Source organism: Aspergillus novofumigatus (assembly GCF_002847465.1).
Source record: "Aspergillus novofumigatus IBT 16806 chromosome Unknown P174scaffold_6, whole genome shotgun sequence".
Classification (NCBI taxonomy): domain Eukaryota; kingdom Fungi; phylum Ascomycota; class Eurotiomycetes; order Eurotiales; family Aspergillaceae; genus Aspergillus; species Aspergillus novofumigatus.
This window is the reverse complement of record NW_020194279.1, coordinates 207,481-223,778: the sequence shown is the minus strand read 5'-3', so window position 1 is coordinate 223,778 and position 16,298 is coordinate 207,481. Positions and strand designations below refer to the sequence as shown.

The 16,298-nt window shown below is 48.1% G+C and overlaps 7 protein-coding genes across 7 annotated transcripts; 6 read left to right on the top strand and 1 right to left on the bottom strand.

Moving 5' to 3' along the window:
* The first annotated feature begins 1,202 nt into the window (after positions 1-1,202).
* Positions 1,203-2,559, top strand: P174DRAFT_443411 (DODA-type extradiol aromatic ring-opening family dioxygenase). The gene has a single exon (XM_024827820.1). It carries the CDS (start codon positions 1,389-1,391, stop codon positions 2,232-2,234), a length of 846 nt encoding a protein of 281 aa, XP_024679986.1. The 5' UTR covers positions 1,203-1,388; the 3' UTR covers positions 2,235-2,559.
* Positions 2,560-3,593: 1,034 nt separating this feature from the next.
* P174DRAFT_491176 (uncharacterized protein) lies at positions 3,594-4,149 on the top strand. The gene is made up of 2 exons (XM_024830822.1): positions 3,594-3,850; positions 3,912-4,149. The coding sequence occupies exons 1-2, from the start codon at positions 3,723-3,725 to the stop codon at positions 4,087-4,089; spliced, it is 306 nt and encodes a 101-aa protein (XP_024679985.1). The 5' UTR covers positions 3,594-3,722; the 3' UTR covers positions 4,090-4,149.
* An 866-nt stretch (positions 4,150-5,015) lies between these two features.
* Positions 5,016-5,687, top strand: P174DRAFT_237879 (uncharacterized protein). Its single transcript, XM_024821422.1, has 2 exons — positions 5,016-5,054; positions 5,118-5,687. Exon 2 carries the CDS (start codon positions 5,205-5,207, stop codon positions 5,544-5,546), a length of 342 nt encoding a protein of 113 aa, XP_024679984.1. The 5' UTR covers positions 5,016-5,054; positions 5,118-5,204; the 3' UTR covers positions 5,547-5,687.
* Positions 5,459-6,078, top strand: P174DRAFT_443410 (uncharacterized protein). The gene is made up of 2 exons (XM_024827819.1): positions 5,459-5,489; positions 5,553-6,078. Exon 2 carries the CDS (start codon positions 5,632-5,634, stop codon positions 5,920-5,922), a length of 291 nt encoding a protein of 96 aa, XP_024679983.1. The 5' UTR covers positions 5,459-5,489; positions 5,553-5,631; the 3' UTR covers positions 5,923-6,078.
* Positions 6,079-8,006: 1,928 nt separating this feature from the next.
* P174DRAFT_443408 (FAD/NAD(P)-binding domain-containing protein) lies at positions 8,007-9,605 on the top strand. Its single transcript, XM_024827818.1, has 2 exons — positions 8,007-8,663; positions 8,729-9,605. Exons 1-2 carry the CDS (start codon positions 8,028-8,030, stop codon positions 9,284-9,286), a joined length of 1,194 nt encoding a protein of 397 aa, XP_024679982.1. The 5' UTR covers positions 8,007-8,027; the 3' UTR covers positions 9,287-9,605.
* A 482-nt stretch (positions 9,606-10,087) lies between these two features.
* Positions 10,088-12,014, bottom strand: P174DRAFT_374628 (fungal specific transcription factor domain-containing protein; the record flags this gene model as incomplete). The annotated part of the gene is made up of 2 exons (XM_024822587.1): positions 10,088-11,884; positions 11,937-12,014. The coding sequence occupies 2 exons, from the start codon at positions 12,012-12,014 to the stop codon at positions 10,088-10,090; spliced, it is 1,875 nt and encodes a 624-aa protein (XP_024679981.1).
* Positions 12,015-14,585: 2,571 nt separating this feature from the next.
* Positions 14,586-15,357, top strand: P174DRAFT_443407 (GNAT family N-acetyltransferase). Its single transcript, XM_024827817.1, has one exon. It carries the CDS (start codon positions 14,657-14,659, stop codon positions 15,332-15,334), a length of 678 nt encoding a protein of 225 aa, XP_024679980.1. The 5' UTR covers positions 14,586-14,656; the 3' UTR covers positions 15,335-15,357.
* The last annotated feature ends 941 nt before the right edge of the window (positions 15,358-16,298 follow it).

Genomic DNA, 16,298 nt, shown 5'->3' with positions numbered 1-16,298 from the left:
TGACATTATTCTATCATTCGGCTCTGTTGGATTCATTCACAATGACAGAACGGACCTGGCTGGTCCCCGAACATTCTCTCTCATAGCTTTCGATTCGAGATTACTCACCCACGTATTCGGAGTTAAACCACATATTCCGAGTTCAGCCCCGACGGGTAGGAGGTACGTAGTACTGAAGGTAATTCCGCCAGGACTCAATACGGCTAGTCGGCAGCGATTGTTCATCTACCTTCTATGCACCACGTCACATTGGACCAGGATGAGAGCGGAGGTCTCTAACAACAGGGGCCATTCTCTCCCGCAATTATCTCGGTTGACAACATATTACAATTGTTATCGGCGGCCGCTAACCCCAACGTCGGAGCAATCGACAGCCGCCATCGCGGTTTTGCTGGTACAGTGGGATGGCCGAGTAAGGTATGGGCTTCTGCCAATCTTTCAGTTCAATCAAAGACGTGTGTTTCTATAAACTCAGGTATAAGAAAGCAGGAGGAGCTCTAGAAGTTGACGTCGGGTTCCTGTGAAGCTGATGTTGAATCAGCCGACCGTTTGCGATCTAGGGGTGCCACGCTTCGTATGAGTGTTTTGCCACTTCTCAGATATAGGATAGTTGGGGAGCCGCTGGACGTCCATCCAAAAAATAAAAAGAAAAAAAGAAAAAACAAAAAAAACAAAAAGCGTTATTTTCGTCCATTTGAAGTCATTTTATAAGTATTGGCGGATGCTACTGGGCGCATAAAAATGCCGCGAAGTCAATATCGTAGATTGAACAAGGAATATTATAAATATACGCTGCTTCGCGAACACTGCAAATTTCTCGCACCTCCAAAGCAGAAATAATAAGTGAGGCCATCTCCTCTTACTCAGCTATTTCTCATAATTTAAGCGCTTTTTCTCGACTTCGGCGGTTGAATTCAGTGCGGTGATGGCCGGCCCGTTATTTGTGTGGCCAGCTCGAGTGTGATATACGTTGAATAATATGTTACGAGACAGAGAGATCTGCATGTAAGGAATGGTTTGTTTGTTCAACATACGAATGTCGAAAGGACATAAGTCCGGTTCCTTTTCGGGAGGATGGTGTCTCGAAGACTTGCTATTAGTTAGTATACTCGCGGAGTAGCGCCGGGCTAGTGGCGGTCTAGTCTCCGCAAACAATTAATTATAGCCGCAATCCGAACGACAATTCTATGATCACGGAGACGGGGCCCATGGACAATACTGGCCAGCTTTTTAGGTATAAAAACGACCACTTCCTCCTCAAGGATGCGTATCGGAGTTGAGTTCCTTGGTACCGAAGCTCCCAGCATCATATCACGTTTCACGGTACCCCCTAAGTACCGGTTTGCTTCTAGTCTAGTACCCTTTTTCTCCAGGTCCATCCTGACGCCATGGACGCCTCTAAGCCATTTCGTGCCCCCTCTATGTTTGTCAGCCATGGAGCAGGCCCATTCCCACTCTACGAGGAGGGCTGGGAGTCCTGGCGACAGTCTGTCAGCAAGCTTGGCAGTAAACTCGACGGCGTCAAAGGCATCATCGTCATATCTGCTCACTGGGAGATGGAGGAGCCTCACCTCACCTCCTCCGCCCACCTCCGACTCTACTTCGACTACGACAACCCACCAGATGGCCTAGTCCTCCCACAGCGGGTCTTCGAGGAAGAATACGCAGTGCCAGGAAACCGAGAGTTCGCGGCGGACGTGGCACAACACCTCCGAAGTCACGGGTTCAAGCCGGTCCTTGATGAGAAGCGCGGACTGGACCACGGAGTTTTCGTCCCGCTAAAGGTCATGCGACCTCAGGCCGACATTCCCATTGTCCAGTTGTCCCTCCTCAATGGTAGCGACGAGCAGGAGGCCACGGAGAGGAACTTGAAACTTGGACTGGCGCTGGTGCAATTGCGAGACCTTGGGTACGCCGTTGTAGGCAGCGGAGGGTCATACCATGACTTCGGGACCGCCATCAAGGCCATGATGGAGGGACTGCCTATTCCTTCTGCAGCCGACGACTTCGAAGCCTATTTGGTGTCCGTGGCATCGATTACGGACGGGGACGAGAGAATCCAAGCTTTAAGAGACTGGCGGAAGGTACCATCAAGCTACGTCTCACATGTTGAGGGCCATGTCGATCATTTCCTGCCTTTTCTGGTTGCTGCCGGTAGTGGTGGGAATAAACCCGGAAGAAGGATCGAGCTTGTGAGAAACGTCGTGGGGCCGATGAGCTTCTTCGAGTGGTAGGCGGTAGATATGAGAATGGCTTGGACCGGGAGAGACCTCTGACAAGAGGAGAGGCGGGGAAGATATAAAGCTGGAGAATTTAGGAAGCTACACGTTCAGTGTGAATCAGTAAACCATACTGCAAGAAATAGCTATCGGTTTGTGTCGTCTCTCCCTTCCTGGATGATTGCTGTTTTGTGCCTAGCCCTGGCGGGATAACCCAGTCTAAGTTTATATTGTTAGGTCCAACTAGGGTACAGTATGGCATAAGTTTTCACGGTGAGCGTGTCCGGGCCTGTGTAAATTTCCTATAGCCAAGACAAATTCTCATAATATAGCCTGTGCCCCATGCGATTTCACTGAATCTCTCTCTTTGTGTTCGTTTGCTGCCTCTCTCTGGGTTCGTCTACAGAGTTTGACACGAGAGTTCTGATGCCAGTAATTGTGACTACCTGCTTCGATAAGTCGTAGTAGCCAGTTGATATATATGGGCCTGCTATTTCTACCAGGCTTGTCGAAATCCCGTTGATAAAGGTCTTTTGCTCGACCGCAATTTGCCTACGGTGGTCGACTAACTGATCGAGGACCTTGAGTAAAGTACGCTCTCTGTATTTCTAATACGAGAACATTTCGAGGTCGTCGGGTAGAGGTCACCGTCAGGTTCTCTCGACCCGGCTCTCTCGAGCGTAAGCTTATGTCAAGAGTATGGACTGGGCTTAGGATATTGGAGTCCCCGGAAGCCGGGACCTGGGTCTGCCGACAATGATCCATAACACAGAAAACCTTATTTCCCGGAAACTGTCAGAATTACCGTGGTAATGCTTCGTTTTGGATGGGATTATTCTGTATAGTCGTATCTCACCCAAGAGGTTGTATGTGCCTAACCCCTCCTCTGGGAGCGAAGGCACTATGTATGTAGCTTCACTAGAATACTTCAGATGATGTCCTAATATGGACTAGCTCATTCTGACAGAAACCGGGTGTTGAGCCTGCCGACGGTCAGTCATCTATAACCTGAAACCGAGCTGCCAGCTTCAAACGAGGTCACTGAGAATAGATTGTAAAAGTCGACAGTCATCCGTCCTTAGTGACAAACGGCTCTCAATGGCAGTACCTCTGACCTACAAAGCTTTCCGACGTAGCGCCGGGCCGCCGGCAACCCACCCAAGACACTTGAACTGGTCACCGAAGAGCTCCTTCTTCCCTCGCGCCCTATGAAGTGTTGATTCGCATTCATGCCGTATCCCTTAATTACAGAGATGTGGCCATCATGCACGGAAAATACCCGGTCGACGTCATCGAGCGAGGCATCCCCGCATCCGATTGTGCCGCCGAAGTTGCTGCAGTTGGATCTGAGGTTCATGATTTTGAGGTTGGATGGCCGCAGGTCCGCCAGGCGCTATCGATACCATCAACCATCGAATCCACCCAAAATGAGATGAGGAGGCACTTCGCCTAACTAATGGACGAGGTGTTGATGTTGTAGTAGAGACCGTAGGCTCCCCCTCGATGGCCCAGAGTCTTTCTTCTCTCGCGGTGAAAGGAACTATTTCTATGGTCGGATTCTTGGGAGGGTTTAATGTGGATCCCTTCCCTGACACCATAACCCCGGTCCTGTTGAAGAGTGCCACTATAAGGTATTTCGCTCTTCTAGTACGGACAACTAACGTACACAAGTGCTAATAATCATTGCCAAAGGGGTATTCGTGTTGGTTCTAAGATTGACCAACAGAACTTGTATGACTTTCTGTCGGACAAGCAAATCAGCTTGAGGCCAATCCTGGATCATGTGGCCTTCTCTTTCGAGAACTCCCAAGCTGCTTTCGATCACCTTTATGATAGTAACCACGTCGGCAAGGCTGTTATCAGAATGTAGGGGGAAATGCCAATAAAGGTAGTGGTATCTCGCTGGCGCCGGAGCTCCACCTATTCTACAACCCATATATCTTTCACAATGTCACTAGAGTCAAGCTCAACAGGGTCTTCGTTCCCCGCTAGACCTCGTAAGGAGTCGCGACTCGTCAGGTTCGATTCGACTCGGAACCGCCAAGACTCGGGTCAGCTTCTAAGATCTGGAAGTCGCGATCCGACTCCAGGATTCTTAGAGTCGAACCTCAGGTTCCACAAACAGTGCAAATATAGGAAATCTCATGATATGCATATTTTGTGCAGTTTTTGTCTGTATCTCTGTGTATCTGGTTTACGATTTAGGCGAGAAGGTCAGATTAAAACGATTTTAGTATAGAATCACATGAGAGCTGTTTCATTCCAATGGAGGCCGTTGAAATATATTCAAAGAAATGCTGATCAGGATGGTGGTGTAGTACTCATTGGAAAATATATATTTCTCGCTTCATACGCCTCAACCACAACTTCTACTAGAATTAACTACTAAGGACCCTAAGGCTACTAAATCTGATCGGATATAGCCTTTTCTATGCTTTATATTCTATATACAGACGAATTTCACATAATTTCACAAGGGATATGGCGACATCACGTGGTTCATAGACGTTGTGACCAGAACAGCGGTAAATTACGGTATAAAATCTAGATGAAGCATCATTTTATCCATCCGAAATAGGAAAATCTTGGTAAAATTATGCAAACCAGGTTCCGTCAGGTTCGAACCTGAGCCGAATCTGATGGAACCGCGACCCGACTCAGGCTCCAAAATTTGGAACCTGAGTCGGACCATTTCGAGGCCTATTCCCCGCTGATCTGCCAAGGCCGTTCCCCTTGGCTGTGGTTTCGCTAGGTAGTAGATAGAGACAGTGGGAATCTCATTAGTCCATTCATGTGCATCACTAATTGGATGACGAGGCATTTGGCTACCTTAAAGTGAGTCTTAGTTACTCCCGCCGTTTACCTGTGCTTGGTTAAATTTGACAGAGGCCATTCAAGTTTAGGCACCACTACATTTCGAACGCCAATATTCTACTGTTATTCTCACGGAGGTTTTCTGTCGATTTGGAAATATTACCCGAAACGATGCAAAGGGCTTTGGTGCACGCCATGTTTGTTGCAATGTGCAACTTCTGCAAGGCGCTCGCTCATAGAAATCCCTCCTGCATAGGTTGCAACTGGCCTGGTGAGCCACGAATTTTTGTTGGCAGGGTCGGCGAATTAATGTGTATCGAATACATTCTTTGGCCGATCCCTGGACGAGAGATCGGAGTATACCCGAGGAACGACTCCAGGTGTGTAATTGGCAACTCATCCCGTGGAAGGCATCAGACGTCATGTCCAGAGGTGTGCACCAGCCTTAATACCCAAGTTACGTGGCCGGAGACTTACCCGAAAATCCCCTTTTTACCAAATCTCTCTGACTGAAAGCAGCAACCTTGTTGTCGATCTCGTGGACGCGGAGCCCACACTTCGAAAACTCAACGGCCTCCGATACCCAAGGGGGTTAAAAATGTCGCGAATGGCTCTAGACACTCTCAGTTTTCTCTCAGCTTTTCACCGGACTATGTTAGGGACGGGATACGGCGGCTGCTTTCAGGGAGTTATCTCAGAATTGAAGGGCCCTGTCTGGCCCTCTAGCAGTGAAGATATTTATTCGGCCAGGAAGTCGCAAGTATCAAATCATTCAAATTGGACCCTAGGGTACTTCATCCTGTCGACGGAGAGAATGGACTACAGATACGTGTCGCGACCCCAAAGAAGAAACCGGGGCGGAAGCCTTCGGGTTTATCAGGTACGATAAGAGCCCTGGGTAAGTGATAATAAGGTCAACTCGAGTCCGAAGCACTCCATTTTGGCCAGACTAGAAAGAAAACAGGGAAAAAGGCAGCTCGTCGGATGCCATGGAGGGGCCCAAAGTTAGCGGCATTGGTAATGACTCGAGGAGGCAACAATGTCAACGTGGTGAACGAATAATACACATTGAGGTTTCTGCTAGCCTCGTCTCAATTTAAGCGTACGGTCAGTTCGTCCAAGAAGACGGCCGTTCCCAAAAGGAAACCTAATCCAGGACAGCATATGACCCGCTTTGTGTCCCGCATTTGGAGGGATGTCACTGTCATAATTGGGTCCCGGCGCGAATCAGGCGGCCAGGGGGCTTCTCTTGAACAGTTTGAACGTGGTTGGAGGTCTCCACAGGGATCTGAGGATTTTATCACCCGCCAGAGCGACTCCTCCTCTATCCGGGAGTCTTCCGTAGCTGCCTTTGAAATGGATCTGAAGGTCGTCAGAGAACTCATGAGAGTGGACGATACATCCCAAATCCTCGAAATCGCCCAAGATGCCAGTGATGGTTGTCGTTTTGTTCTAGAAGATGGCGTCTGTGACCATTTCGCTGGAATCGCTGCACAGCCGCATCATTGAGGACGCTGTGAGAGCCTTAAGCACACGAATAGAGCGAGCAAGTAAGCGATGGAAAGTTATAGGTCAGAAATCGATGTTGAGTTACCGCGTTCCCACATACCTATGCTCAACGGTCGCAGGTAAAACTGCATCACGTCTTCGTGTGCGGGGATTCGCTCATGAAAGTCTACGATGTTCTTGTCTTTTCATATGGACGTCTTGTTATTTGAAAAATATTGCTTAAAAGGAAAGAGTTTCCCAGTCTTTACAGCTTTAATTGCAACAATGGGTCTTGATGTGCGGTTAGATGGTAGACTCCGTCCCAAAGCCACTGGAGCGACCTTGGTTTAAAACCAAAACATTTCCTATGCTGTAATAAGTGTTACTGCTGAAGTCCCGTATTCAGGAGCTGGGGCATCCAGACTATTACCAGCGACGAAGGCACTTGCCTTCTAGCTTGTTACCCTCTCTGGTGCTCTGCCAACTTACAGAAGTATAATTCATTTGTCCAGTCTCCAGTTTTCACCATACTTTTCCTGGTAGAAGGAAATCCATCATCGCCCGTCCCTATATTGGCTACTATTACCGGCTTCTGCGAGTCATAAAGGGAACCAAGGAACTCTAAGAAGTGTGAGCCTTAGGTTTGTAGTATCCTAGGATGCGATAAGTCTAGGCGTCTATATGCGGAATGAGCTACTCCTTAAGCAATCTTAACTTAGACTCAATCGCTGGTTCGACTGTAAGAACAAAATCAACGGTGTGAATGGTCAGCATAATATGATCAAGTCGGAGAATCAGCTATTCTGTAGGATCTTGTTCCAACGTATCTCAGTCAATGTTTCTCTATAGTTTTATATATACTTTTACTTTGTTCGTAGGAAAGAGATTCAAACGTGCTATGGTCAGCACGAGCTCTTATGTATCAGAGGACAAAGGAGGTTTCAAATGAGCAATATATATTATATAAGATCCCAGCACAATCCGAGGCAATCTGCTCTAACTTAGTTCTTGAATGTACCCCCAATAATCTTCACATTGGCAGTCGAAGACAAGCATTACTGAAATCTGTGATAGAGACCTGTTGACATCTTGCGGGATTAACAAAGGTCGCTTGACGAACCCAGTGTATGGGATATCTCTGGGGGTCGACGAGACGTCCTCGTTGATCTTCCGTTTTGATCCTATACCCCAGCTCTCTTGGATACTTGTGGACTAACCGAATGGACTTGGCTGGTCCCCGAACGCTCTCGGTGTTAAGCTGTCATTTGACTCAAGGCGCTCTACAAACTCGGTAAATTCGGAGTTAAAACTCGGTTCGGCGGGAGAAAATTACCAAGCCACATACACCACCGAGTTCGGCCCGAGACGGCAGGGCAGGCAAGTAGAGTTGGGGGCGGTCCCGCTTAGGTTTAAATAGGGCTAGTTAGCAACGACTGTTCATCTATTCAGTTCAGACTGTCTCTTGTTCTTTTCCATACATCCAGTATCTAAAGCATCACACTTGTCATGGCACAACTGAAAGTCGTCATTTGCGGTGCAGGCATAGCCGGAAATGCCCTTGCCTTCTGGCTCTCGAAACTAGGTTACGAAGTCACGGTTGTCGAACGCTGGCCGAACTTGCGGGCTACAGGACTGCAGGTAGACCTGCGCGGGTTCGGTGTCAATGTCTTGAAGCGTATGGGTCTCGAACAAGCCTTCCGTGCCAGAACGATCCAAGAGCAAGGCCTCGAGTTTATCAACAGCTCGGGCGAGCAGAAGGCTTATTTTCCGGCGAACAGAACCGGAAAAGGATTGCAAAGCTTTACTACCGACCATGAAATTATGAGAGGAGATCTATGTCGGCTCTTGTACGACGCCACGAAGGACCGCGTCAAATATGTCTTCGGCGTGACTGTCGAGAGCTTCGAGGAGAACAATACTTCGGTTGAAGTTCTGTTTTCAAATGGAAAGAAAGGCTGTTTTGATCTCCTAGTCGGTGCTGATGGCCAGTGGTCGCGCATCCGCAGGCTGATGCTCGGACCTGATACTCCGGACCCTTTCCATTTCCTTGGTGTCTACACGGGATACTTCACCATCCCTCAACCAATCCGAGAGGGGGAGCAATACATTTCGACAAACTATATTGCCCCCGGGAAGCGGATGGTGTTTACCAGAAGGCATAGTCCACAGAATATTCAGGCATACCTCGCCTGCGTGGGGACCCGGAGGGACTCAGGGATGTGCGGAGGGGCAGTGTCAATGAAGAAAAGGCGGCATTGGCCGAGCTTTTCCAAGGTGCAGGCTGGCAAACAGACCGAATTCTGAAAGGCTTAATGAAGTCAGATGACTTTTACCTCGAGCGTCTGGGCCTCGTCAAGACGAGCGTTTGGTCTCAAGGCCGGGTCGTTCTCATTGGAGATGCCGCGTACTGCCCATCAGCAGTCACTGGAATGGGCACCACTTCCAGTCTTGTCGGAGCCTACATATTAGCTGGCGAGATTGGGCAACATTGTGGGAGTGATTCCAAAGAAGGCCTTTTGACCGCGCTGAAACAATACGAGCAGTGCTTCCGGCCGTTCATGGACAAGGTTCAGAAAGGGTTATCAAGGGATTCGAATGTTTTGACCAAGATCCCGTCATCGCCCGTAGGTATCGCCCTGCTGCATTTTTTCCTCGGACTGGTTGCCTTGCTGAGGTTGGATGTTCTCGCCAAGTATATCATCCGTGAGGATGTGAGAGAATGGGATTTGCCGGAATATCAAGAGATGATACAGAGGCAAGAGTAGGGGGCAGGGATGTAATGTGTCTATGCTAGTCGGTTGGCTGTCATTCGTCTAATATGTAAGCTGATCCATCGACAAATGTCGACGGAAGAATCGGGTAGATGGTGGTTCTCACAGTTGTGAACCATGATAGACAATTATTCTTTAATAACATCTTCATCCTCGGTACATGGTTCCGGAACCATTCAGAGCCTAGAGTTGATTTAAATGTACCTTTGTCTTTGCCGACCTTTTCATGGCCATTGGTATTGGACGTGACACAGAAGTTCTTGAGGTGTCTACTGGATGGAATTCAACATCGGGGATGGTGACGGATACAACCGTTGGAGGATTCGAACGACCTCCCAGGAACACGCGAGAGAACGTCAGCACCATACGCACCGGGTAACCTCGAATCAGATACCACGCCTTGCACCGCGAGGTAAACTCGCCATACAGGCGAAGCCATTAACGCAGCTCGCCAACACCACGCACTGCATCCCATCACAACGCCCCAAGCTGATTCTCCTTGACGGTCCATCTCATGCTCAACAGATGCGTGACGAGGTGCATGATTACAATTACTATTTTTGTGCAAGTTGCATCTCAAGGACGAGATCATGGGATTAATAACAACGGGAGTCCCTGGACAACGGCCTTATCGGTGAAAATAGGCTTTATTAGGTGGTAAATTTTCCCAGAGGAGTGTCTTGTAAGAATTTGGTCGGACGAATTCTGTGTCCATGCGTTCACTAGTACCAATTGCTATTGAGGGAAGGGAGAAATAAAGACCAATTTCCCTGCCAGCAGTAGGTCCAATTTCCCTCATCCGTCCATCGCTTCCCCAGAAAATAACTCCACGTTAAAATCCACCCCCAAGCTCTGTAAGTAGAACTCGACCCAGTGGTCGATGTCAATAAGAGTAGCAACCGAAGTGTCGGGCTCAATTGGTCTATTCGGGCCAATAACGTCAGAGCCCCCGCTCGACGCACCTTGTTCATTGCTCAATTGTTTATATTCAGCGGATGGGATACCGGCTCGAACTGCCCGAGATAGTAATATCTCCTCGCACTTATGCAAACTCCTTCTTGTAGCATCCAAGATGGACTCGTGGTTATCTCGGCCTGCAAGAATCGCGTCTGCCTGCGCCAGCACGCCAGAATAGAAAATGTACAGTTTTACACTTGTCTCACCACCCTCAAGGCGCCTCCATCCGACGTCAGCGAGGGACTTTACAGCCTGGTAGAGCTCTCTTTGCGGCATAGTCATCTGCATACCCAAGGCCGATGGCAAATATCTTTCCCGGAGCTGTTGTAAGAGCTCAAAGCACACCGTCTGACCGGAATCTAGAAGTATGCACTTGAAGAACCCACGACCCGTTACTTGGATTAAATTCAGGGTGTGTAAGTCGTCTGCTCCTAGTCTTTTCTCTGAGTAATCTGTGGCTAGGATCGAGATAAGTTCGAACGCTGATTCGAGATGCATGCGCCGTGAGTAGTAGAAGCGTACGTCTGCTAGAGCCTTGGTTGCAAAAGGCGAGTGCAGTGAATGAATGAAACGGCGTGTGAGTAAGTTGACGAGCATCTCCTGGAACGGGCTGGGATGCGGTCTCTGTTGGCGTTTGACTCCAGCTTCGGTCACCGGCTCGAATGATGTAGACTCGAAGCGGCAGGACTTTGTCAGCTCCTGACTCAGACGTAAAGTCTCGTCGTACGTCTGTGCTGTGCCGACGCCATTTAGTAATTTGGTAACCTGGAGACGAGTGGGCAAAGACTGCAGCAAAATTCTTTGGCAAGACGTCTGGGTGAATGCACTATCTGGCCTTGCAAATGCAGATGTAGCCCAATCATCCTGCACCATCTCGTCGTCATTTATATTTGACGGCGGACGGCAGTCATAGTCCTCAGGATGAATCAAGGGTGGCATGCCAGAGTCTAAGCTAGACTGGACGCCAAGTTCGAGCACTGTTGCCCACAGCCGGCGGCGCATCTCAACCTGGTATAAGCTTAAGTCCTGGAATAGAGTGGGATCGCGATGCAAGCCCATAATGAAGGAAGTCCGCAGCAACGAACCCGCTGAGATCCAAACAAGATCATCTCCAAACTCGACTGCGCTAGTCTGCCTAGCTAGCAAGACTAGGCAGTAGATTTGGATTGTATCAAGGTTCAGTCGATGCTTGTTAACCGTTCCGCATTGCCAAGCATCGGTGTTCCGAATCGCCCACGCCGCAGCGATACGTAGAGACATCCTCACCTCATCGCCGCCGTTATAGATACAGCTACCAATGGCCATGGTAAGTACAAACTTGGTCATGAAGATTTCCTTAGCCGGTGTTGAGCCACTCCAGAAATCGCTGCACTCCTTCTGAAAAGTCGGGATATGTAATATTCGGAAGACAGATTCAAAAGTTCGCAGGTAATTCCCCACGAGCTCATCTGACACCTCTTTTGGCGGTATCAACAAAGCTAAGTCTCTGAGATCTGGCGGCCCCGGCGATTGGATATCTTCCAGCTGACGGGCTTTCAAAGCTCGTGCTATGCACTTGCACCTCTGCAGCATGGTATACAAATCAGATTTTGTGTCGAAGAAGACCCTAAAGCCGGAACTGTGGGTGTCTTTGAACTGAGAAACCGTTAAGGGGTGAAAAACAGAGATGACGGCCCTGCATACGCACCTGTTCTACCATATTGTTCATCCAGTGGCTCTGGCCTAAGAGCCTGGTCTTCGACAGCCGGCCCTTAAGATGTGGCATGGCCACGCCAAGATTATGCGATGTTTGAGCACCTTTGTCTGGAGAATAGTTGATGTCTTCGCCGTCTCCACCAGTGTTGTCGGGCGGCCCATGCGTTGAGCGCCTTAGATGTTGGCAGCCAGGAGGGGTGAGAGGCGGTCGTAAAAAAGACCGGCCATCGCTGTCGCCCGAGGGGACTGTACAATGATCCCGCGGAGAGCCCATCTCGGATACAAAGCCATTTGGCTCATTCGCTGTCGTACCATATACACAGGGCTCTCCGTGAAGAGCACATTGGGCACAGGGCAATTTCTTGTCGCAGGCGACTTTTCGGCGACGGCACTCCCTACAAGCAACAGCTGGGCGACGTCGTCTGCGAAAAGGACGTCCCCGGTCGTGTCTCGATACAACAGGAGGCATCACGAGGAGTGAAAGAAATCCGTTGCTACTTCAAGAGCCAGGGGCTCGTTCGCATACAAGCGAACATCAAAAGCCCGGATGTGGGGGGTTTTGCTGAACGATTAGGTAAGTCAGGTTGAACGCCTTGAGTGGAAACAAAGTTGTCTCCGAAACGTTCCGAAAAGGAGTTCCGAGAGACTAGAACACTAAGATGGATCCGAAAGATAACTGTCAGGCCAGAAGTGATGCTGGTGCCCTACTGAGACTCGGAGCAAGAAATCAGCTGCAGCAATATGTAATTTTTTTTTATCAAAAGCTAGTGAACTCATGGAGAAAGCTTAAGGGTTTATCAGTCTTGGTTTCTGACCCTGATTCATAAGCTGTAGCCGAATTTCCGCGCTGGAGTCATCGAACCCATATTTTAGGAATTGTACTACATGCTACGCTAGAAGAAAATACTCAGTGGATCTTTTGAGGGCAAAAAGGACACAAACACACTCGCAGCATCGTTATGGGGTTCCGGCGACGTAAGAGGTGGACCATGTGAAATATGGGCAAAGGCCCTATGACCGAACCTGATATAAGAGATAACTACTCTACCAGGACAATATTCTTTTTGGGCATATGTCGACTCTGGGGAATAAAACCGGCGGTGTTGGGCGATGAGCATCCTGAGTCAAGCCAAGAGCTACGTACCATGCTGAACACGTGGGATCTGTAGTAGAGAGATACTTCCGAATACATGCACCTTTATCCTGTCACGGGCTAGAAGCCATGTAAATCTATAACCTAGATTTGGATAGTAAGAAATTGCTAAGAGGTTCTAACTAGGACCATAGTGGCTGAATATAGAAAGGAGTATGTAAATTATAGTTAAGGTTATATAGCATAAGCTTGCTATATTAATTAGTACATTATTATATAACTATGAGCTGATATCTAATTTAGACTAGAGTTTGTTGATACCTAAGTAGAGTTGCATTTGGTGTGAGTTCAGGCGAGTCCAACCTTAGTTGGAACCGAACTGCTGCAATTTCGAGTTGAAATTTTAGAAATCAAATCCAAAGGACCAAATCAAATCCAATGCAGGTTGGTACCGTTGGTTGCAGTTTAACTGCAAAAAACTACAGCTAGGCCCAGCTAGGCATAGCTAGGCCTATACTAACTAATCATGGTTAGATTTGGTGTGGTTTTGAGTTGGACAAACTACTAATTTTAACTGTTATAACCCTTACCATTCCCCCTGGGGCCCCTTTAGGGACTGCTCTGACACCCCCTATTAAGCATGCTTATAGAAAATTTATATTTTGATATGAAATATATGGTAATTATAGTCATTTTAATCTATATCTAAAATATCGATTCAATATCTATAGGGCTGAATAGGTGGTGGTTAAAAAATCATTTCTAAACTATGATGGTTGTCAACCATTAGTTATATATATATATATATCCACACCACTTTCATACCAACCCATGACAGAGATAATTATTCCCTTATATCTCAACAACCACTAGGTATTTTTTCCAGGAGATGTTCTACTTTAAAAAGATCAGCCGGCTCTGAAAATATGCAAAGGAAGTTCAACAGGCACTTTCAGTTGATCTCCGAACCTAGGCGTATAGGAAGACCGCGGATCCGGCTGGGTTATCGACAGTTCAAACGTAATTCTAAGTAAGCCCTACTTAGAATACTTAAAAGAGGGTTTTATCTGCTGATTGCGAGATTTAATTGTTCCCAACTCGAGCTCGAGTCATGAACGCTCCCAAATACGAACTGCACTATACCTGGGTAGGCAGGTATACCCGTTTGAGACCCCCGCACAGCAGTACTCTCACAGGCTTTCAGCACTGCTTGACCTTTTGCATGCTGGTAGTATGCCATTACGGCCCTACTCAGAAATTTTAAACATGTAAAATGAGTAAATTGCAAGGTGTGACTGTCAAGGTGTTGTCGGATTACATCTCAAGTGGGAATGAATGCTGACGAAGGCTCCATACTCGTGTTCGTGATGGGGCCAAAATGCACACGGCACGACTTCCAGATGTCTCGTAAAACATGAGTAAAACTTTCTGTCCCACATGTAGCTGGCAATAAAATTCACGTTTTCGAACACCTTAAATCAGCACAAATAAGTGAGCAGGCTCCCTATGGGCGCGGTATATATGAAAAAATGTCTGCTGATTTCGATTAATAGAAGACTTCCTTTGATTCCACGGAGGGTTTTGCAATATAGACCAAGAAACGACATCGATTCAACGCCATGTCTCTTCCTTACCTGCCCAGCTTTTCTCAAACCACCACGATTCACACTGCTCGCCTTCTGCTGCGGCCATTCAGAGACACAGACATCACTGCACTTCGTACGCTTCGGACAGTCCCGGAGGTCATGCGTTGGACAAGGCAGGGACGCATTGATTTGTCACTAGAGGAGACCAGGAGGTGGATGGATTTGTATATGTCTGGAAGTGACACGTGCGAAAATGGTACACAGGGGCGACTGAGCTATAATTTCGTCGTGGTCAAGAAAAGAGACCCGAACCTGAGCAATCCTACACTGTCATCGAGCACACTGATAGGGGATGAGGAAGGCACTGTAATCGGTGTTTTGGGCGTTGTAGCTCTCTCCCCTTCAGGCGATCCAGAAGTCGGCTACTTATTCCATCCTCGAGCATGGGGAAAGGGATACGCGACAGAAGCGCTTCAGGGCTTCACTAGGGCATGGTGGGAACTGCTGCTTCCCGGGCATTCCCTTACTCACGATTTGGAGGCGGACGAAGCGTTCACACTGTTTGCTGTTACAGAGAAGACCAACACTGCGAGTGCGAAGGTACTGACGAAATGTGGCTGGACAGTAGTTGGCGAAGATACAGAAGATGAGGTGGAAGTTTTGCACTGGATGCTTCGGGGACCTGGTTCTCTAGGCTCTCAGGGCATCTAACAGAAGGTCTATTGCGATATGAAGCGCTGATCCAAATATGAGACGAATTAAGATTCACTACTATTGAACTCTATGTTTAAAGCACCCAGTTAACAATAAGTCCGCCCCCAAATGTGTCCGGTTGAACAATGTCTATCTGATGGTATTGTCAATTGGTTTCTGTCGGATAGGGACTCGCAACCTCTTTCCAGAGATATGTCCGACCTCTTTCAGCCATTTTTCGGCATTGGGCGACCAGAAGCTTCTGAAGTCAGTCTCCACAGGAAAGGGAGAGAAATTTGGAATACAAGCATTGAGAACCCGCCTTCAAGAACTCCAGACTTCTAGTGCGCGGCAGGAGTCTTAATAAGTAAGCCAGGGCTACATACAGCCTAGCCATCAATTAACTGTGTTTATAGTATGAAGTGAAACCAGCAGCAAATCCAAAACCGCAAGAACGCACGGCATCCTGTAGGGGCTGAGCGCCAAGAGCCTTTCCAACAGTGGTTGCAAAAAGGTGATCAGAATTTACCGGTGATATGCCTCTGTTGGCACATCACCAGTATGGCACTGCTAATAACCCTGGCCGCAAGGAGAAAAACTATAGAGGAATTTAACTGAGCTGTCTTGTTGCCAGTGATGATGGAGTCGGAAATCAGCTCTTTAAGCTCAACAAGAAGGCCTCTGCCCGCGCTGTTTCATAAGAATTTCGATTTGCTATTTTAGCATTTTTTTGGCGGCGCGGGATATGGCAGCCCTTCAGCAGCTTTCTTCTGCCAGACGCACGCACTTTTGACGCACCATTCAACGCAACAGTCTATCTGAGGCTGCTGTTTTATATACAATTCTGTCTGGGATAGTTCTTAGGGCTCAACTTCCGCTTCATCGTACAATTTCGAAGCCCTCAGCGCTGCACCGGCTCGCCTTTGGCCAGTACCTGACCAACACGGCTACAATAATTCGCCCATCTATCTTTGTCACCATC

Bases quoted from the DNA above. Each gene is read 5' to 3' on its own strand.
- P174DRAFT_443411 (XM_024827820.1), top strand. From the start codon at position 1,389: ATGGACGCCTCTAAGCCATTTCGTGCCCCCTCTATGTTTGTCAGCCAT.
- P174DRAFT_491176 (XM_024830822.1), top strand. From the start codon at position 3,723: ATGGCCCAGAGTCTTTCTTCTCTCGCGGTGAAAGGAACTATTTCTATG. The intron at 3,851-3,911 runs GTATTTCGCTCT...TCATTGCCAAAG, and splicing joins TTGAAGAGTGCCACTATAAG to GGGTATTCGTGTTGGTTCTA.
- P174DRAFT_237879 (XM_024821422.1), top strand. From the start codon at position 5,205: ATGCAAAGGGCTTTGGTGCACGCCATGTTTGTTGCAATGTGCAACTTC.
- P174DRAFT_443410 (XM_024827819.1), top strand. From the start codon at position 5,632: ATGTCGCGAATGGCTCTAGACACTCTCAGTTTTCTCTCAGCTTTTCAC.
- P174DRAFT_443408 (XM_024827818.1), top strand. From the start codon at position 8,028: ATGGCACAACTGAAAGTCGTCATTTGCGGTGCAGGCATAGCCGGAAAT. The intron at 8,664-8,728 runs GTGTTTACCAGA...GGGGACCCGGAG, and splicing joins TTGCCCCCGGGAAGCGGATG to GGACTCAGGGATGTGCGGAG.
- P174DRAFT_443407 (XM_024827817.1), top strand. From the start codon at position 14,657: ATGTCTCTTCCTTACCTGCCCAGCTTTTCTCAAACCACCACGATTCAC.